Raw genomic sequence first — 21,689 nt, 5'->3', positions numbered from 1 at the left:
ACGACTAGCATAAGCGACGACGTATTCGGCATTAGTGTTCTTGCGTTGTGCGTCCACGGCACCAAGGCCGACACCACTGGCGTCAGTATGAAGTTCTGTAGGTGCGCTTGGATCAAAATGGCGCAAGACTGGCGGAGACGTGAGGAGGTGACGAAGAGTCGTAAAGGCATCATCAGAGGCTTCCGACCAACCAGAAAGTTCATTGTCGCCTTGAAGAAGTTGGTTAAGTGGTGCGATCACTGTAGCGAAATTGCGAACGAAACGTCGAAAATAGGAGCATAGGCCAATGAAGCTGCGCAGTGCTTTCAAATTAGTGGGCTTCGGAAATTCGGATACGGCGCGAAGTTTATCAGGATCAGGAAGAATGCCTTCTTTAAAGACAACGTGGCCTAATATAGTCAGTTTTCGAGCTGCAAATCGGCACTTTCTTAAGTTAAGCTGGAGACCAGCATTCCGGAGACAGGTCAAAACTTGATGTAAACGCCCAAGATGGGTCGGAAAATCAGGGGAAAAGACGACAACGTCGTCGAGGTAGCAGAGGCAAGTATGCCACTTTAGGCCACGTAGGATGCCGTCCATCATGCGTTCGAAGGTGGCGGGTGCATTGCACAGACCGAACGGCATCACAGTGAATTCATACAAGCCATCTGGTGTTACAAATGCGGTTTTAGAACAGTCAGCGTCCGCCATGGGCACCTGCCAGTAGCCAAAGCGGAGATCTAAGGAGGAAAAGAACTCCGCTCCTTGCAAACAGTCAAGTGCGTCGTCAATACGTGGCAACGGGTATACATCCTTTCGGGTAATCTTGTTAAGCCTTCGATAGTCGACGCAAAATCGTATGGAGCCGTCTTTCTTTTTAACTAGGACGACTGGGGATGCCCAAGGACTACTAGAAGGCTGGATGACACCGCGATTGAGCATATCGTTCACCTCGTCATTGATAACGCGTCTTTCAGTCGCCGATACTCCGTAGGGACGCTGTCGAATTGGTGCGTGGCTCCCAGTGTCGATAGTGTGCGAAACAGTCGTTGTGCGGCCGAGTGATGTTGCTTGGCAATCAAAGGAGGAAGAGAAGCCTTGGAGCAAGCGAAGAAGTTCGTCGCGCTGCGTCGTCGTAAGGTCACTGGCAATAGCTGGCGTAAAAGAACCCGGTAGGGACTGTGGACGCGATTCCTCGAGAGCAGCAATATAAGTGGAGTCGTCCATCGTGTCAAATATTGAAGATGAAGTCAGTGGCTCTGCTCTGCCAAGGCTTTCACGGCGGCGTAAAGTAATTGGTTCAGCCGATGGGTTGGAGACGCACATGAGAGAGGCGCCAGCTTTGAACTCGAGGACGGCGAACGGCAGTGGTAGTGAACGGCGGCGAACTAAGAGTTCAGACGGAGCGAAGAGTACTGTGCCATCATCTACATAGTCACAAGAGATACTGACAAGGTTGGAAGACCAGGCAGGTATAATGGTGTCTTATGAAACAGAGATTTTGCGGCAATGGTCCTGATGGTCAGTGATAATATCAGTCGAAAACTGAAACAGCTCGATTTCGGCGCGGGCGCAGTCAATGATCGCATGATGTGTGGAGAGAAAGTCCCACCCTAATATGACGTCGTGTGAACATGATGGCAGCACGACGAATTCTATGATACAGAGGACGTCCTGAATGACGACACGAGCAGTGTAGGCGCCGGATGGCTCGACGTGCTCCGCGTTGGCAGTTCGAAGAGACAGTCCAGAAAGCGGTGTCGTCACTTTTCCGATCTTGCGGCAAATACGGGCATCTATCGCTGAAAGTGCAGCGCCGGTGTCGACAAGTGCTAGCGTCAATGTTCCTTCTATTGCGACTTCAATAACGTTCTTCGGGGAAGTGTGAGGCCTTATACATTTCGCTGGCACCGCAGTTCTCGCCTCCTGAACTGCGATATTTAGTTTTCCTGGCGCAAAGGGCTCCGACGCCGGTGCATGGGTGAAAGCGAGCGGCGGCGAGGAGAAGGTGAACGGCGAGCAGCGGAGAATGCGGTGTCGACAACAGGAGGAGAGTCAAAGGTGTCCGAATAGTTGCGGCGTTGGTGGAAACGTGGCGCATATAGACGCACATTGTTGGGGACGTTGGGGGTAAGGAGGCGACAGTGACATGCTACGTGTCCAGCACGGCCACAATAAAAACAAATCGGCCGATTATCTTCCGTGCGCCAATGATCTTGAGGTCGTGCATACTGCACCAGTGGCCGGACCGGAGCGGATACGGGCGGGCGCAAAGGCGGGCGAAGGGGACCGTAGGTCTGTGGTGCAGGCCTCGAAGCGACTTCGGCGTACGTCAGGGGAGCGGCAACGGGAGCCTGCTGGAGAGAAGGTGGAATGTGGTCGGCTACCTGCGCCTCGATGACAGATTGGAGAGTGTGCGCCAACGGAGAATTCGACAGGCCGTGTGTGAGGGGAATCAGAGAAAGCTGACGAGCCACCTCTTCACGGACGAACTCCTTGATCTGTAGCAGTAGCGACGTATTATCCGGGGAAACCGCCAAGCTCGACATTGAAGTCGCCTGAGGAGGAGATTGGCGGGTGGCTAGGCGTTGTTTGCGGAGTTCGTCGAAGCTTTGGCAGAGACTGACGAGTTCAGAGACTGTCGCCGGATTCTTCGCCAACAGCACCTGGAAGGCGTCGTCTTCAATGCCTTTTAAGATATGGCGGATCTTCTCGGCATCAGCCATTGTGACGTCAACGCGGTTGCACAGGTCGACAACATCTTCTATATAACTTGTAAATGTCTCCCCGCACTGTTGCGCACGACTGCGCAAACGTTGCTCGGCGCGAAGCTTGCGAACGGCGCGGCGCCCGAATACCTCCGTCACGTTAGTTTTGAAGGCTGGCCACGTCGTGAGATCACGTTCATGGTTGCGGTGCCACACGCTGGCGACACCGCTCAAATAAAACGATACGTAATTCAGTTTTTTGGTGTCGTCCCAGTGGTTGTGGATGCTCACCCGGTCGTAGTCAGCGAGCCAGTCTTCTACGTCATAGTCTTCGGTACCGCTGAAGATGGGTGGGTCGCGTTGACGCAGCGGGCCGGGGCAGACCACGGTAGTCACCGGGGCAGTGGGTTGTGGTTGCGGTGATCCTTCTTCCGGCATAATGAAGACAGGCTGCAGTGTCCGGTTGCGAAGTTCCAGAATTCCGGTTGTACCCAGCACCTCCACCAATTGTAAAAGGGGTTTATTCGGGTCGTAGAGAAGCAGCGACCAACGCGGCAACAGTAGGTAGGGTGCAGCCAGCGAGCGAACAGGGTACGAGCCACGCGATGGCAATGGGGCTTTTCAGCCTGCCGATCTTCTTCGTCACAAATGTAACATATTCAGATGTCTTTTGTGTGTTTACACGCAAGCAGCTTCAAGTTTTCATTTGTTCAAAGTTGGTTGTTACAAGGGTATGCTTAAGCCCTGCCTTTTGAGTCGCTTTGCCTTCTAGTCATAAACTTAAGTCAAAAGTGAAGACCACAATGATCGTTTTCATTGAATTCATACGTACAGGTACTTTCAGATCTATTTACACTGCTAGAGGGCTGTAGGTACTAGCCTACGTCTCCAGGTTCGATGTATACAGTGGTGCCTTATGTACTGTAATGTTTCAGGTGCACGCATCTTTAGTGTAAATAAAGGTACTTCAAGTTGATCAGTCTCTCCTTTGATTTTGTTTGTGTTTGGGAAAGTTATGAACAGGCACCGGGGCATAGAAGTGTGAACAGCAAAAAAAAAATTTAATTATGGGGTTTAACGTGCCGAAACCACTTTCTGATTATGAGGCACGCCGTAGTGGAGGACTCCGGAAATTTCGACCGCCTGGGGATCTTTAACGTGCACCTAAATCTAAGTACACGGGTGTTTTCGCATTTCGCCCCCATCGAAATGCGGCCGCCGCGGCCGGGATTCGATCCCGCGACCTCGTGCTCAGCAGCCCAACACCATAGCCACTGAGCAACCACGGCGGGTAAGTGTGAACAGCAAAGCAATTTCAATATATGAATAAAAATCCACTAGCCCAACGAAACGTCAATCATATTTCAATGGTGACTTCTGAAATCTCAATGCCATCTCAACTGTGCCACAATGTGCCTTTCAGTGCTGTGGCAATAACTCTACAACAGGTCAACAGAACTACCACAATGTCAGTTCAACGCAGAATCAACGGTAACTCAACAACAATTCAACAAAACGAACACAACGAACCGTCTGAGCACAATGGACTTTCAATGGTACCTTAACACTTATTCAACATTGAGGGTACCCAATGGTGTTTCAATTAAATTTCAGTGGCCAATATTCAAGAGTCCTCAACACTCAACCCAACAATGCTCCAACAAACTCTATAATTCCTCAATAAAAACTCAACATTGACCAACGATATTTCAATGACTTCTCAATAATTTTTTGAACGGGCTCGGACAGGATTGTGCACTGTATTGCGTAATTTGTAAAACAAATTTATCGTGTAGCTTCACACGGCCCACACTTGAAGATCTGTACAGAATGACAAAGCAGGTAGCGAGAACTGGCGTAAAGGGCACAGATAGATAATTACTGTCGGATTTTTTAGTGGCGATACCGACTACATGTTCACTGCAGGTGCGTTTTAGCTGTCGCCGTCGCCGCTGCCATGACATCCCGTATGAAGTCCAAGTGCAATAACAGCGAAGCCGCGTGCCGTGAGCTATGTGTGCGAGTGAAAGCGTACAAGGTTGAGCCGAAAATGGTGGCCTGATCTCGCGCTCGCAAGGGCGGAAGGTGGGGAGGAAGCGCACCGCCTTCCATCGCACGAAAGGCACCTCATGTGGAGGTGGGATACGTAATACTCAAGCCGCGGCTTCGTACGGCGCGGCTGAGCGTGACCACGCAGGAACCTTAACAGGAATCTGCGTTGAGTTCTGCGCTCAATCATGGGCTCTCCTGGTTAGACGCCTTGGCGGACTTCGCTTCGTACTGATATATTGATCGCGCTTCAGATTGGTCAAATCGGATGTGGCTCCCAACCACCGGTCAAGCCGGTGCAAGACAAAACCGGTCTGCACCACGTAGCACGCCCAGAATGGAGAATATTAGCACGAACGCACGTTCCAGCCCTGTCCCGCTCATAGTGAGCATCGAGCATACGCACTAAAGTTACACGTAGCTTAAATGCTTCCTAATAGCGGAGATATGGCGGCCGCCGCCGGGTGCCGCGGGGAGCCCGTTGGCTCGGCGCAACTGTGGATCACTGAGTTTTACTGCGTTAGCACCATAATCGCAAGTAGCGGCGTCTACACGAACGTACAGAATAAACTTTAAACTGCGCGTCACGGTGATGTTGAGTAGGTGGACCGTTGTGTGTGCGCCCCGCTGTCCTGTAGCCTTCGCAGTGTAGGGCATTGAAGAAGTACGGGGAGCACCGCGAGAAGGATCACGCGTGACCTTTGACCACCAGTAACACCTCATGCGCTCAATGCATTGAACTATTTCTTGCGGCAGAGTATTTCTGAAATAGTCCATGTTAAATTTAGGTGAATTTCTCGACTTAGAAAGTGTTTCAGGACCCTTTTAAGTTCATGAAATGTTCTTTGAAATATATACTTCAATTTTACTAAAGAATGCGCATCGTCTAGCTCCCCTGAGCTATCCTCCTTACTTTTTGTTGGTATCGTCATTGCCATTAGAGAATACAGAATGAAGATAAGAGCACGCTTGCAGGCTATCGCTTCCAAACAACCTGTTTATGTCATTTCAATAAACGGTATCAAGCACATCAGGTAAATTTCACTCTAATTCAGGTCCTGTTTTACCTTGAAAAAAAAAGACACAGTTTGGCCCGAAAGTCGAAGCATTGATTGTGATAGAGAACTAGTGGACAGCTATACGAAGTAAGGATAGTAGTTTTATCGGCCGTGTAAACTAGCAAACATAGGCACACTAAGTAAATTTGCAAGCTCGATGAAGCGGAAACTCTCTGTGAAAACGCTGGAGTGAGGAAGCGTGGCAGCAGCGGCAGCGAGCGACGTCATCAACGCGTACTAAGCCGCGAGAACATAGCGCATGGCGAATTCCGTGCCCGTCGCTGATAACATTGAAGATACAGCCGCCCAGGTGGACGGGCGCGCGAAGGCGAGTATACTATAGCAATAGCGTACTGTGATTTTCTGTGAACATTATTTTAAACATGTGTAATCAAAGCAGGTCTCACCCTTGTGATATCAATATTGGCTCCGTAGCACCATTGAAGAGTAGAAAACAGCACTAAGCAAAACACTAAGCTTTTCAAGTGTAGCGCCATACCTACGTTCTCAGAAGCTTCAGGCATCAATGATATTGAAGTAGCATAGTGAGTTTTTTATATCACTTCTCACCTGAACATTCACAAATAAAACAATATCAGAGAGCTAAGAAAATATCATTGAAATCTTTGTAGAGAGCTCTAGAACATTTGTTATGAATAAATTTTGCTGCCAAGAGATCACTACATTTTCGTCCAACAAAAGAGCAGAAGGCATCTAAAAAAGTGCATTGTGCGTGGAATGCGATGCGAGCACATTTTCACTGACGTGACATTTAACCGCGGGAGAAACAGCACGAGGAGAACATAAGACTTCCAATTTGCTGCGCCTGCTAAGAAACGAACGTTTTAAAACACCTGTATACAGACACATACAGAGTGTGCTGACTGTCATGCACCAAGAGTTGCAAATGCAACGTGGTTGAACCGAACCAAGGTAACGTTGTTTGCAGTCGCATGGAGGTGGCTGATTAATTATTCAACTTCTCAGATATTATAATCAGATGAAAAGTTTCAATTAGAAATATTGTAGGGCAACATGAAAAATTCCCGATACTGTTGCTCAATACGTGCTACATGAAAGTGTTTTTCTTTAGTACGTATCTTGCAGGCGCTGCATTCCTGACCTCAGCGAGCTCGACGCAGTGCAGAAAACGCTGCAGTCTGTATACGGGAACGCCTCCGTTGACGGCAGGATGCGCTGCTGGGCAAAAAAGCGCACAACAGAGAGCAAACGCAATGCCCAGCACAAGGCATACTTCCCATAACTTGGAGGGAAGTAAGCATAATGCCGTATTGAAATAACAAGTGTAATGATAATTGTGTGAAGGCAATAAAGGTTTTACAAACTTCATACAACGAACTAATAATTTGCTAGCAGAAAAAGATACCGTGGCTTCGAGTTTTCAGACAGTAAATATCGTAAGAATATTCTTCTTTACGGCAATAACCTTAAAACTGCACTAGTGGATACGTTCGAAGCTTTTCAAATTCTATGACACGCTTACTACACGCAGAATTATTTTACTTGCAAATGTGATGATTCGAAGGCACTTCTGAGGTATTTTGTTTTAATATTAAAGTTGGTCTCAAAACCATGGCATGAGATCATCGACATTGTCTGACCGTTACGAGGCAGAACAATATTTTCTGATGTTTTTTTCAGGAAAAGGTCTAGGTGTTAATGTTCCTCGTAGCCAGCGAACAAAAGTGCAGCGTGTACTTTTTGTGTGCGTATGTGTTCGACCGCAAAAACAACCTAGCATCTTTTTATGGTACCATCATGCGTCCACGTCAATGCTACTGACGCACGAACGGATTCATGCGAAGAAGTCTTATATAGATTTTTTTTATCAGTTTCATTCCTTTTCCAGCTCATTCCCTACGGTTTGAAGGCTTTCTACGTTCATGCGGCCGAATAAATGAAAATTCGAGAGTCCTTTTCATGTTGGTGCCTGGTAAAGGTGTTGGCTTGAGGGGATGGCTGTGAAATTTATAAATAAATAAACAAAGAAATAACTATTTATTTGTTATTTAATAACTATATATATATATATATAACTATATATAACTATATAAATATTTATATATAAATAACTATATATTTATATTATATATATATATATATATATATATATATATATATATATATATATATATATATATATGTCATAACGGCGATGGTAAGACCAGAGTCAAATAACAACGATGGAACAACCTTGACGGCATGTTGGCATTATGACAACAAGTACATGACGGCATCTGTATGACGATGACGTTAAGACAACGGTGTCAATTTCATAACCGATTCATGACAACATCATTACCAAGGAATGAAGAAGGAATAATGAAGTTCAATTTTTGACGGAAGCTCGTCTGGTCGGGATGGAACATGGTGAAAAGGTAGACAAAACCACCGCCTTCTTTTCCATTAAATTTTACTTTGGTAGGCGTAGTAGCCCGCGTTTTGTCTGCCTTTTCACCAAGAAGAAATAGCATCAATAAATTAACGAACTTGTTATGACGACGACCGCACCGTGACAATGGACTGATGATGAATGAATGATGACAATTACAGGAAGACGGATCTATGACAAAAGCTGTATAACGGCCACTGTGTTGTGTGACAGTGAGGGTATAAGGATGGCTGCATGGCGATGGTAGCATAACGAAGAAGGCGTGACGGTGACTGAAGGGGATAATGGTCTGACGACGGTGGCGTTACAGGTGTATAACCAGAATCGAAAAAAAAGAACACTAAAGACGACCATGGTGTGAGATCGCGTGATGGCAACTTTCTGGCAATAATGGGCTGACGACGACGGCGGAATGATGACGTCGTGTTGTTGTAGGCACATACGTTGGGGCATGACGACATAGCCATCGGCTCATGTTCAACAGCAAATACCCATGGAAACTGTAGACTCCAGTACTTACGGAATCAGCCCACCACTACGGTCGCCGTCAATTGTGCAAACGTGTACATGGAGCTGTACAAAGCTGTACAAAGTTTCATCCTAGGCGCCTGCGCTCGTTTCTCCCCTGGTGAAACAATTTCACCTCGAACAGGTGTAGGTTTCCGATGCCGCTTCCCTTCCCAGCCGCGTTAAGTTCGCGCAGCGCGGGAAACATCTCTTGTTTGCGGCGGCGCCGCTTCGGATGACCGGAAATTATTATCGTGTTGTTAACTGTCACGACAGCAATGTAAACACGAAAAGGTTGATGCCACCTGTGAAATTCTGTGATTCACATGAAAATGGTGCTAAAAAAGCAGAAGACAGACATGGATTACTGCGGTGCGCCGAACGAAGTAAACAACTGGCAACCGAGCTCGTTCATTGATCAGTCGTGAGTGTATGATGGTTATTATATGTAACCCAAATGAATTTCATGATTACTTGGTATATAATAATTTTATTCATGTAGAAACTTTCAGTTGTTCGATCAGCGCTTCTACTGTCTCCTTTCTCGTGTTTCGTTTGTGTGTGCGCTGCCCAAGAATGAAAACCACTTCTGTTGCATGCGCTAGCAGTGGCCGAAGTTGACGCGTGCCATGAAATTGAGTATGCGCACGATGTATCGAACATGACCGGAGTTCATTCCTACGTTACCACTGCACCGATCGATCGAGTTACTCGACCATACACGCCCGCGTCTTGGTCGCGCCGGCCTTGCTGAAGCAGAAATGATTAGTATTACTTTCAACTTGCGTCTCTTGAGCACAGTTAAAAAAAGACCAAGCTATTTACATGGCTCCCTCTATTATACATTGTAGGGGACGTACTAGCTAAAGCTGTGTGCGCATGTCGTACTTGTGCTACACGGCGATATATTTTGTTTATTTCTGCACAGTGTCGATGGAAGTCGGTTGTCGCCATCAGAGACAACACGGATTTTAGCAAATATTTTGTGTGAAACTGCAAAAATAACTTTAGCTAACACGCATCGTATATGCCCACAATTTTTCCGGCGGCACATACGATGTCGTTTTCAATAGCCTGCTCAGCGTCACTTACATGGCTAAGCAGACGCTGCCCTTTTGCCGCATTGCAGCCATAAAAACAATCGTAAAGCATACCAATCTTCTTAAAAGGAAATAGAAGCGCGTACATCGTCCTTCAAATAAAACATCCACGCACACACGCGCAGGCACACACAGCGCAAGGTACTAAACGTGCCCAAACACGCGCAGTGCAAGAGGCAATCAAGGCGGTGCGAACGAGAGATCGGAGAGGCCTACCACCCGCTGGTAGAATTTTGCCCCGCATGCGGCGCTCTCACGCAGGTGCAGCTAGAGTCACTGGAAAAAAATGTCAGAGTACCGCAAAGGTCGGGATTTGACTGCGAACACTGAGCGGCCGCCGCCATATACCTTCCAAGCCGACTGCGTCGCGGGTAGGCCGCCGTGTTGGAAGAACTTGATATTCGATGACACACCGGGTTGAGCGTTTACTGAAGTACAAATACTTTGTTCCCGGTTATAATGGTTGCTAAGAACGAAAATAGAATGTTATTTTGTTTGAAGTGATGCAGCCGGTGGTTGTTTTGCACGCCGATCGTGTTAATTGCTGAAAGTGTGCTACGATTGTGGGCAGCAGCTTAGCGCTGCTATCGGGAGCTTATGCACGCGTTTTTCCCCCTTCTGCGGAGCGAGCTACGAAGGAAACATTTCGTCACTTCGAGCCGGAATGAGGCGAGCTTGTGCTTTTGGGCATGAACATCGTGGACCAGCGTCGGCTTCTGTTGAATGTTTCCAAGCAGGAAGAAACTAACACCTGACAGTATCACAGGCATGTACGTTCATTTTATAATTTTACATGCTAAATTGGATACATTTAATTTGCTTTGTAAACGGATGCCGCGCGTTCTTGATTCTGCCGGGTGACTTCGTCCGCCGTATACGCACGACCCACTGCGACTGCCGTGTGCGCACCGGTGTTGGGCCGTGATCGTAAGATGATCTCTGCACAGCAGGCGTAAAAACCAACTTCGATGACCATTTTGCGCACTAAATCTTGTGGAAGCCCAATATGAGCCGTTTGCGTGATTACAGCAACGTATATGTACTTCTGTACACTGATAATGACCGAGATTTTGATACATTGCGATTTACGAACGCGGCTGTCTAGTGTGTTCATGAGCGGCCGCTCTTCTCAACTTATTTATGTCTGTTTTCTTAAGGTACGGACACACTGGCGTCAAAACGCGCGCGGCATGCCGCCGGTGGTAAGAACGCCGCGCGGCGGCCGCCGCGGAGTCACGTGACAGCGCTGATCTCACCTTGTCTCGAACTGCGCGAGCATAGGCGCGATATCGCGGTTGTCGCGCGCTTTTTCCTTGCTCGGTTAGCAGATACCAGTGTCGTGTGCTTACATAAACAATCGGACAACCGTACAGGACAATTTTCCTTTTTTCCTGTTTCACATCCCGCGTCCTTGTGTTAGAATAGTTGTGAACAACTTTCTTGAAAGGGGGGGTGTTGTCGTAATATATGGTACGCAGGAGTGGAAAGTATAAACATAGGAAGGCAGTACGCCGTGCGGGGGCGAAGAGGACACCGACTCTTTGCAATTACCCGCGAGAGAGCCATCATCATCATCGACGCCGATTTGGGAGCGTCGACAGTGGCGCCTCAAAAAGCGTGGCGCGAGAGAGTGTGGCCCGTGGCGTGAGCAGTGCGCGAGGTTCGGCGTTCGACGGAAAACAGCTTCCTCGCTGGGCGTCTGGCCCATGGGAGCTATCGCCACCCGCGCCAATACGCCACAACAACGCTGTCACCAGCTGGGAGGCGACCTCGCCCCGCTCTTCCGCTGGGCACTGGTCCAGGAGGGCTGGCGGTCCTGAACCGGGGCGGTCGAGCGTTCGGGTGAGCGGCCACAGGGCTACCCAGCCAGCTGTGGACGCGACCCGATGACTGCGGCCGGCCACCTGAGCCCCGCGAGGCGGTCCGACCCGGCGGTCCGACCCAGCCTTCCAACCCGGCTGTCCGACCCGGCCGTCCTACACGGCTGTCCGACCCGCCGGCCGACACTGCTATCCGACCCCGCTGGCCGACATCTGTTCCACGAGGTCTCCGACACGGCGACACGCGCTTCCGCCTGAACTGTAGGCCAATTATAAGTCACCGATACATAGCTATAGCCGCATGTCATCTATGGGGTATTTGGGGAACTGTCACGTGTGTGTGCCGTTATCTGTGTTATGTACGTCAATACAAGTCTGATGTGTGTTTGTGCTTCTGCTAGCTGCGTCTGCCTCTTACTGGAGTGATCCGGCCCCAATAACATCACAACCAGCTCCTCGTCCCTCGTCATCTACCGCGCTGATCGCGTTGATTCCTACAATGGCAGATGCAGACGACGATGTTCCGACGACGATGAGCGTTTTGGTCATTGTGTGTTGTTACGTTTCGCCTACGACGCGCGGTATAGCCGGCGCGGATGCAACGGACGCCGGGGCTTCGTTCAAAGCGGCGGACATTTTGGCCCGTTCGGAGCTGCCGCAAGCCTCCCCGCCAAGCGCGTCCAGGCGTGTTTCAGTGCCACGTGTCTTCGTGTGTGCGTGTGTGTGTGTGTGCCCACGCTTGTCAAAGCGCGGCAGCCGGGGAGAGGAGCTCCCCAAGTATGAAGCGAGGAGGTCTGCCTGGCGCCTACTCGGCGGATGCGTCACTACATTCGTCTCAACATGTCTCTCAGCGTGTCCGTGCCCTGTCACGTGCGCATCTGACGAGACGTTCCTCCTTGCCCTCAGCTGCGAGACTATAAAAGCAGCTGCCCCCAGACGCCGAGAGAGAGGCTCCGATTTCTTCTGCTGAGTTACGTGCTCTCCCGTCTCTCCACTTCGGTCGACCTGACCGCCCGCTCTTTTGCGATGTTAGAATAAACAAGTTGTTCTGTTACCAGTCTACTCATGCTTTGCCGGGACCTTCGGATGCTTCCAGTGCCCCGGGCCGCCAGGCCAACGCTACCCTTGGGGCTTGCGACCCATTTGCAATAACGGGCGTCAGCACTGAGGTTCCAACAACTCGTGCCAGCGGTGCGATATCCAACAGCTGGCTGCCAGCGGTGAGATCGCGACAACGGAGGCCAGCAGCGAAGAAATGCGGTTGACTGTATGCTGAGCAGCACAACGACCATCCGGGAGCAGTGCAACGAGCCCTGTGTGATGACTGGTTGCCTGCAGCGGAACGACTGCGCTGAATTCTTGGCTGCGAGGTTTGGTGAGTGCGGGACTTTCTTCTTCTGAGTTTTGCCAGGCTTTTGTTAGTGTCAGAAACAGAGCTGGTAATTGTGGTTGTCGTTGCTGCCGGGTTAGTTTGCGGCAAGACAATAGAAGGCAGTAGAGAAAGCAGCATTCAGAGCAGCCATGGATTTGAAGTCGTTGCGCAAACCGAAATTGCTGGAGCTTGCAAGAGAGTTGGGTCTGGATGTCTCAGACAAACTCAGAAAACCAGAACTGCTGAGGGCTGTTCTTGAGTTAGAAGCTGAGGATGACGAGCTGTCGGAATGCCTTGAGACCATTGAGGAGAGGGAAACGGCAAAAAGACAGGAGCGTGAACTTAAAGAACAGAAAGAGAAAGATGAGTGTGAACGAAAAGAACAGAAAGGAAAAGAAGAGCGCGAACGAAAAGAACAGAAAGAAAAAGAAGAGCGTGAACGTAAAGAACCGATAGAACGAGAGCAACAAGAGAAAGAAAGAGAGCGCGACCGTCAACACGCTTTGGAAATGAAGCGTCTCGAGTTAGAGATGGAACGCGCTCGTAATGGAAGTCAGGCACACGGTGCAGGAGAACGAGTATTGTTCAAAATGACTGACCTGATGCGGCCGTTTAAGCTTGGAGAGGACATTGGTTTGTTCCTGGTTAACTTTGAGCGAACGTGCGAGAAGCAGGGGTTCTCTCGGGAAACGTGGCCACAGCGCTTGCTCACTTTGTTACCCGGCGAGGCGGCCGACGTAGTCGCTCGCTTGAATAGAGAGGAGGCAGAGGATTTCGACCAAGTGAAATCGAGTCTGCTAAAAAAGTACAGGCTGTCCGCGGAGGCGTTCCGTCGGAAGTTTCGGGAAAATGAGAAAGGTAAAAGTGAGTTATATACAGAGTTTGCCTACAGGCTTATGTCAAACATGCAGGAGTGGCTCAAAGAAGAGAAAGCGTTTGGTGACCACGAGAAAGTTCTGCAGTGTTTCGGGCTGGAACAGTTTTATAGTCGGTTACCTGAGAACGTGCGGTACTGGGTCTTGGATAGGCCAGACGTTAGTACGGTGGCTAGAGCCGCTGAGCTAGCCGAGGAGTTTGTGACGCGTCGGGCTCGCGGAGCTAAGGACGGTCAAAAGGGTGAATTTGGCTCCAAGTTTGAGAGGCCGAAGTTCACACCCATGAGAGCAAAGGGGGACACACGTAGTTCGGATGCGAGTGAAAGCAGTCCGACCGAACGTAAGGAGACGGCGGCAGCCGAAGCCGAACGCAGAAAACGGTTCGAGATGAGGCAAGCGCGCGTGTGTTATACGTGCCAGAAGCCGGGTCACTTTTCGGCGCAGTGTCCAGAAAAAAAAACAAAAGTCGTGTTTTTGTCGTTATGCAGCACTGACGAGAACATGAAGCTTCTCGAGCCTTACATGCGAGACCTCCTCGTGAACGGGAAAGAGTGCCGAGTGCTTCGCGATTCCGCAGCTACAATGGATGTAGTTCACCCTTCTTACGTAGAACCCGATATGTTCACGGGGGAGTGCGCATGGATCAAGCAAGCTGTGGAAGCTCATAGCGTGTGTCTGCCCGTAGCAAAAGTGCTGATTGAAGGACCTTTCGGAGCGCTTGAGACGGAGGCGGCAGTGTCATCTATGCTGCCCCCCCAGTACCCGTACCTATTTTCGAACAGGTCCGATCACCTCCTGCGCGAGAAGGGGCTTTTGTTTGGTGAGGCTAGCGTTCAGGCCTTAACCAGATCGAAGGTTCGGGAGCTCGCTGCAAAGGCAGTAGTTGCGGGGCCGACGTTGTCGAACGATGAGAAAGGGTCAGAGGCGCAGCAAGCTGGTATTCAGAGCACGCCCGAACTGAATAAAATTGAGCCTGTAGCGTTAAAGGCACCAGATACTGGAGAGGAAATTCCCGATGCGGGAAATTTAGAAGAGCTATCTGCAGATTTGCTCATCGCGCCTACGTCAGACGGACTTAATAGGTTGCTAAAAGTCAGCCGGTCGGCTTTGATAGCCGAACAAAAGAAGGATGGCAGCCTAGAAAACATACGCTGCATTGTCAAGGAAGGTATCGCCAAGAAAAATGCTCGCTTTGAGGAAAGAGGTGGGGTCCTGTACCGGAAGTATCTCGACCGCAGGGGAGTGGAGTTCGATCAGCTGATCGTGCCTCAATGCTATCGTCAGGATCTGTTGCGCTTGTCGCATGGGGGTTCGTGGTCCGGACACCTAGGAGTTAAGAAAACTAAGGACCGTCTCTTGCAAGAGTACTATTGGCCAGGGTGTTTTCGGGACGCAGACCACTTTGTGAAGACATGTGACACCTGTCAGCGGGTGGGCAAGCCAGGGGACAAATCGAGGGCGCCGTTGAAGTTGGTACCTATCATTACGGAGCCTTTTAGACGGCTCGTTATTGATACAGTGGGACCTCTGCCGGTAACAGCCACGGGGTACAGACACATTTTGACTGTGATCTGCCCAGCGACAAAGTTCCCTGAAGCAGTGCCGCTTAAAGAACTGAGCTCAGTTGAGATAGTCAATGCACTACTGTCCATATTTGCGCGAGTTGGTTTTCCTGCGGAAATCCAATCAGATCAGGACACAGTGTTTGCTAGCCCTTTGACGACAGCCTTTCTCGAAAGGTGTGGGGTAAAGCTGTTACACAGCTCAGTGTACCACCCACAGTCGAATTCCGTTGAGAAGCTCCACTCCGTCATGAAGCGCGTGTTGAGAGCATTGTGTTTTGAACAACAAACTGACTGGGAGCTGTGTCTGCCTGGGGTGAAGTTTGCATTACGGACCGCGCCGCATGCGGCTACGGGGTTTTCGCCAGCTGAGCTGGTGTACGGTCGCTCGCTGCGATCTCCGCTTCGCATGCTTCGAGAATCGTGGGAAGGCAGGGGCGACGACCCAGTCGTGGTGGAGTACGTGCTTAAGCTCCTCGAACGCTTAAGAAAGGCACAGGAGTTGTCAGGTGAAGCAATGGCAAAGGCCCAGCAGAGGGCCAAGGTTTATTATGATCGGACAGCCAGGGCCCGTCGTTTTGAGGTGGGCGATGAGGTCATGATATTGCGCACATCGCTAAAGAACAAACTCGACGTGCAGTGGGAGGGCCCAGCACGGATTGTTCAAAAACTGTCGGACGTTAACTAGGTGGTGAGTCTGCCAGGAAAGCGGAAAGCACAGCAAGTTTACCACTGTAATCTGCTCAAACCCTATAAGCAACGGGAAGCAGTGGTGTGCATGATGGTAAACGTTCCCGAAGAGCTTCCGGTCGAGCTTCCGGGACTAGGCTCAGTGACGAACAGGAAACACACCGATCAAGTCATTAGTGACTTAATCAGTAAAGCATCGCTGTCGCCTGAGCAGAAAACCGAACTATACCAGCTCTTACAAGAGTTTCAAGGTCTGTTCTCTGAGAGGCCTGGTAGGACTTCTGTCCTTACTCATGACATAGAACTTACCTCCCCAGAGCCAGTACGATCCAAGGCGTACCGGGTGTCACCCCGCCAGAGCGATATTATGGAGGCTGAGGTAAAGAAAATGCTACAGCTCGGTGTTATTGAGGCGGGTGAGAGTGATTATACCTCCCCTTTGATTTTAGTTGAGGTACCGGGCAAGGAACTTCGTCCTTGCGTCGACTACCGCAGGCTTAATTCCATCACTAAGGATCAAATTTATCCGATCCCTAACATCGAGGAGCGCCTTGAGAGAGTGAGTAGTGCTCAGTTTATTTCCACCCTAGATCTTGTCAGGGGTTATTGGCAGGTTCCACTTACAGAAGAGGCTAGTACGTATGCGGCGTTCATTTCACCAATGGGAACATTCCGTCCTAAAGTGTTGAGCTTTGGTTTGAAGAACGCGCCATACTGCTTTTCAAGCCTCATGGATAAAGTGTTGCGGGGACAGCAAGGATTCGCTTTACCGTATCTAGACGACGTAGCGATATTCTCCGCATCCTGGCCTGAGCATATGGCCCACTTGCGGGCAGTGCTAACCCGCCTGCGCGATGCGGGCTTGAGAGTCAAGGCTCCCAAGTGCCAGTTAGCACAGGCCGAGGTTGTCTACCTCGGACACGTGATTGGTCGGGGTCGTCGCCGCCCCTCTGAAATAAAGGTGGCCGCTGTGCGAGACTTCCCGCAACCGCGCACGAAGACCGATATTCGGTCGTTCTTAGGTGTCGCCGGCTACTATCAGAGGTACATCCCCAGGTACTCTGATATCGCGGCTCCCTTGACGGATGCTCTAAGAAAGACAGAGCCGCAAACAGTCGTCTGGGATGAGGCAAAGGAAAGAGCTTTTAGCGCCCTAAAGAGCGCCCTAACAAGCCAGCCTGTGCTACGATCGCCCGACTACACAAAAGGGTTCGTTGTTCAGTGTGATGCTAGTGAGCGAGGCATGGGCGTTGTACTGTGCCAACGGGAAAATGGAGAAGTAGAACACCCCGTCCTGTATGCTAGTCGTAAGCTGACCAGTCGTGAGCAGGCGTACAGCGCCACCGAGAAAGAGTGTGCGTGTATCGTGTGGGCCGTTCAGAAATTGTCATGCTACCTAGCCGGCTCGAGGTTTATCATTGAGACGGATCACTGCCCTCTCCAATGGCTGCAGACCATATCTCCCAAAAATGGCCCCCTCCTGCGCTGGAGCCTCGCTTTGCAACAATATTCCTTTGAGGTGCGTTACAAAAAGGGGAGTCTCAACGGTAACGCCGATGGCTTAAGTCGAAGCCCCTAACGTGGGAATCAGCCTCAAAATTGCTTGTTACTGATGTTTTTCTTCCTGAGGCAGGATTTTTAACCTATTGCTTTTGTGTAGTGTTTCAAAGTGATGATGTGCTTTCTAGTGCAATTTTCCGATTTGTGGACGCGTTCTGAGTGCTGCTAAACTACTGTAAGGAACTAGGCAGTAGTACAAAAGGGGAAAGAGCCTGGCAGGGCTTAGTGAGGGTTGTGCCGTGCTTGCTGACTGAGCGGTTGAGTTTCGGCGTAGTTCTAACGCTTGCCGGGAACGAGAACAAAAATGTCAACTCTCCCGAAGTCACTTTGCAGTGTCCTGTGTGAACCTGAACGAGAGAACGAGGCCTTCTCTGTGCGCTGCGCTCAAGAAACGCCGAAGGACGACCGACTTCGGTTATGAGCATCATCAAACGACATCCCTCCGGACAGCGGATGCAGTCCCCTGACCATCGGGATCTCCTTCCCCCGGCGGGGCGGTCTGTTACGTTTCGCCTACGACGCGCGGTATAGCTGGCGCGGATGCAACGGACGCCGGGGCTTCGTTCAAAGCGGCGGACATTTTGGCCCGTTCGGAGCTGCCGCAAGCCTCCCCGCCAAGCGCGTCCAGGCGTGTTTCAGTGCCTCGTGTCTTCGTGTGTGCGTGTGTGTGTGTGTGCCCACGCTTGTCAAAGCGCGGCAGCCGGGGAGAGGAGCTCCCCAAGTATGAAGCGAGGAGGTCTGCCTGGCGCCTACTCGGCGGATGCGTCACTACATTCGTCTCAACATGTCTCTCAGCGTGTCCGTGCCCTGTCACGTGCGCATCTGACGAGACGTTCCTCCTTGCCCTCAGCTGCGAGACTATAAAAGCAGCTGCCCCCAGACGCCGAGAGAGAGGCTCCGATTTCTTCTGCTGAGTTACGTGCTCTCCCGTCTCTCCACTTCGGTCGACCTGACCGCCCGCTCTTTTGCGATGTTAGAATAAACAAGTTGTTCTGTTACCAGTCTACTCATGCTTTGCCGGGACCTTCGGATGCTTCCAGTGCCCCGGGCCGCCAGGCCAACGCTACCCTTGGGGCTTGCGACCCATTTGAAATAACGGGCGTCAGCACTGAGGTTCCAACAACTCGTGCCAGCGGTGCGATATCCAACAGTGTTCTCCGCTATTGCGACGGCGGCGCGCACATAAGGCACGCAGACGAATGTTTTTGGTGCACCCCTGCTGGCGCTACCGAGACGTTGAGGGGCAAGCGAATGTTTTGCTTCCCCGGCTGCGCGCCCGAGATGAAGGCTTCTTCCGAGAGTGAGTGATTAAAACCTTTTTAAACGCGTAGTGTGCCGTGTGTGTGACGTGATAGTGATGTTGTCTTTGATTCTTGATTATAGCATCTTTCGGATGCCGCCGAGCTCGTTCGACACACTGCTCCACCTAGTTCGGCCTGTGATTGAGCGGCAGGACACTCCGTTCAGGCGGTCGATATCCGCACACGATCGACTTGCCATGACAGTAGGGTAAGTCCGAAAGTCCGTGACCCGGTACTGTCCCGTCACAGTGCCTGATCAGCAGTCCCTCGGAAAATATTGTGTAAAACATACCGCATGAGCACTGTGTGATGCAACTCACCCCCTCTCCTCCTCATTTATCCTTTGAGACGTATGTGATGAGAATACGCTTTTCAGATTTCTCGCAAACGGCGACACAATGAGAAGTTTGTCCTTCAACTTCCTGACAGGACGATCAACGGCTGGAATGACCGTAAGAGAAACTTGTGCTGCATTATGGGAAATACTTCAGCCAATCTATGTAAGATTTCCACAAACAGCAGAAGAATGGAAAAAAGTAAGTGCATTACAGTCCATTTTGTTACTGCGGAGAGAGTTTATAGTGTTGACAAGCGTCCAGCTTGCCTTTCTTTACCTCATTTGTTATGCTACTGACTTTCCCAATGCCCCCTGCGTACCGACTTTTCAAATGTGTTGAACTCCGGCACCTCATAACGCATAAGACAATTAAAGGTTGCCTTATGCATTACTACGCTATTGTTTTGTCACAGTCTCATATTATATTGCCTCCCAATCACTCTTTAAGATTGCCACAGACATGCTTGTCGACTGGAATTTTCCCAACTGCATTGGATGTATTGATGGAAAGCATGTGAGCATTGAATGTCCTGCAAATTCAGGGTCACGAAACTTGAATTACAAGAAGTCGTTCCGCACAGTCCTCATGGCAACATGCGATGTCCAATATAGGTATGGTGCATTCATGGCAAAACAAAACTTTTGTTAAACTGCTCATTAATGGTGCATTTTTCTTGTGAATCGTGAAAACAGTGTATTATATTCATTGAAAGAATGCTATTGTATGCGCTGAAAGAAAAGAGGACAGTTCAATGGTGTAACTTGCATGACGAATTAAGGAGCATAGCGTAGACAGGTGTATGATTACAATGGTTTGCTCACGCAGGTTGACAGTAAACATATTTGGTTCTGCACAAATAGCAGCAGATGTTAAGATGGTAATCTGAGTTGTGATTATGTGTGGTATGTATATTTAGTCAAACTATGATGCAGCGTAGATATCACTTTTACGAGACTTGAACGCAATAGTGACTTCAGCAGGAGCAAGGTGAAAGTCATGTCCTACATCAGATGCTAAATGGGCTACACTGAAACTTCTTGCTTTATTTCAGATTTGTGTACGTGGACATTGGCCACTACGGGGGAGAAAGCGATGGAGGAGTTTTCTTAAGAACGAAGTTGATGCGCATATTGGGCGAGCGCAGATTTGGGATCCCCCCAGCAGCAACAGTTGCCTCAGCGGAACTGATACCATACTTGATGGTGGGCGACGAGGCCTTTCCATTGAAGCCTTACCTCATGCGGCCTTATCCTCGACGTGGCAAGTTGCTTCAATTACTTTTAACGCTGACATGTTCCTCTGACTTCCGAGGTGAAATATCAATGCAGCTGTACTGTGTTACTGCTGCCACTGTTTTCCATAGCAGATACAGTTTCGTGCAATGCATGCACACGGTAAAAATGGTCAAACAATTTCTACAAAACATTTACAAATGCAGTCTAGCCTGCATGCATGTACATAGCAAGTCTTACAAGGAAAGGTTGTTTCTGCATGGAAAAAGAAATGGTGCAGAGGACTAAATTTCGTGTATGCAGTGCAATATGAGTGCATTAAAATACTTTTATTACTGATAATAAACATGTTATGTTGCATTTTGTGTGAAAGCAATAGTATGATGCAGTAATAAAATGTAATGCTGACATACAAGGTTTAATTGCATGATTGTAAGCAAATGCATGAGCACTTTTACCCTGTTTTTCTGACAGGATAATATACTGGAAATGACAAGTTGTGCAATGCAGCCAAAGGTGGCGCTATGTAGCATTTCTTTAGCACAACTTAAGCATGCAAAAAATGAATAAAAATCCGTATAATATCAGTTTATGTAGCATTTCAAATTGCCTGCACTGGAAAGAGGAACCCAGAGGAAATTAGCTGTAGGAACAGTTTTTTTCTTTTCAAGTTGTATTCAGCGGGTGCCACAGCTTCCAGTTATTTCAATGATTTGAAATTAGTCCTATTGCATTTTTCATCTAAGTATGTACATGTATGCTGTAATTTTAATGCCCTGACCTTTTGTTTTTTCTAGCTCTTCATGTCTACAGGGTCAGCCAGTACAACGAGTACTTGAAGAGGGCAGTGTTCAATTACCGGCTGAGTCGTGCAAGGAGGCTCATTGAAAACAGTTTTGGTATCCTGGCTAGTAGGTGGCGAATACTGAAGAGACCTTTTCGAGCGTCAGAAGAAACCACTGAGAACATTGTAAGGGCATGTGTGGCGCTTCACAATTTTCTGATGAAAGATTCGGTGTTCTCAAGGACAACGTACAAACCTCCTGGATTTGTTGACCATGAAGACTGGGAGGGAAATGTCACAAATGGGGCATGGAGGAACGACAGTAGTGCCCTTCCTTGATA

The 21,689-nt window shown here is 49.4% G+C and overlaps 2 protein-coding genes across 6 annotated transcripts in view; one reads left to right on the top strand and one right to left on the bottom strand.

Moving 5' to 3' along the window:
• LOC126534790 (uncharacterized) overlaps nucleotides 1–21,689 on the bottom strand; it is a 123,837-nt gene that overhangs the window by 82,694 nt on the left and 19,454 nt on the right. The gene's annotated exons all lie outside the window — the stretch shown is intronic.
• LOC140219459 (uncharacterized) lies at nucleotides 1,489–21,687 on the top strand. Its single transcript, XM_072289258.1, has 8 exons — nucleotides 1,489–1,500; nucleotides 18,845–18,993; nucleotides 19,077–19,202; nucleotides 19,371–19,530; nucleotides 19,780–19,943; nucleotides 20,384–20,592; nucleotides 21,362–21,475; nucleotides 21,575–21,687. Exons 1-8 carry the CDS (start codon nucleotides 1,489–1,491, stop codon nucleotides 21,685–21,687), a joined length of 1,047 nt encoding a protein of 348 aa, XP_072145359.1.

The sequence above is a fragment of the Dermacentor andersoni genome, chromosome 7 (genome assembly GCF_023375885.2).
Source record: "Dermacentor andersoni chromosome 7, qqDerAnde1_hic_scaffold, whole genome shotgun sequence".
NCBI lineage: Eukaryota > Metazoa > Arthropoda > Arachnida > Ixodida > Ixodidae > Dermacentor > Dermacentor andersoni.
Note: the sequence above shows the minus strand (reverse complement) of the source record. Positions and strands in the feature narration are given on the sequence as shown.

Bases quoted from the DNA above. Each gene is read 5' to 3' on its own strand.
- LOC140219459 (XM_072289258.1), top strand. The intron at 18,994-19,076 runs GTGAGTGATTAA...TCTTGATTATAG, and splicing joins GATGAAGGCTTCTTCCGAGA to CATCTTTCGGATGCCGCCGA. The intron at 19,944-20,383 runs GTATGGTGCATT...GCTTTATTTCAG, and splicing joins ACATGCGATGTCCAATATAG to ATTTGTGTACGTGGACATTG.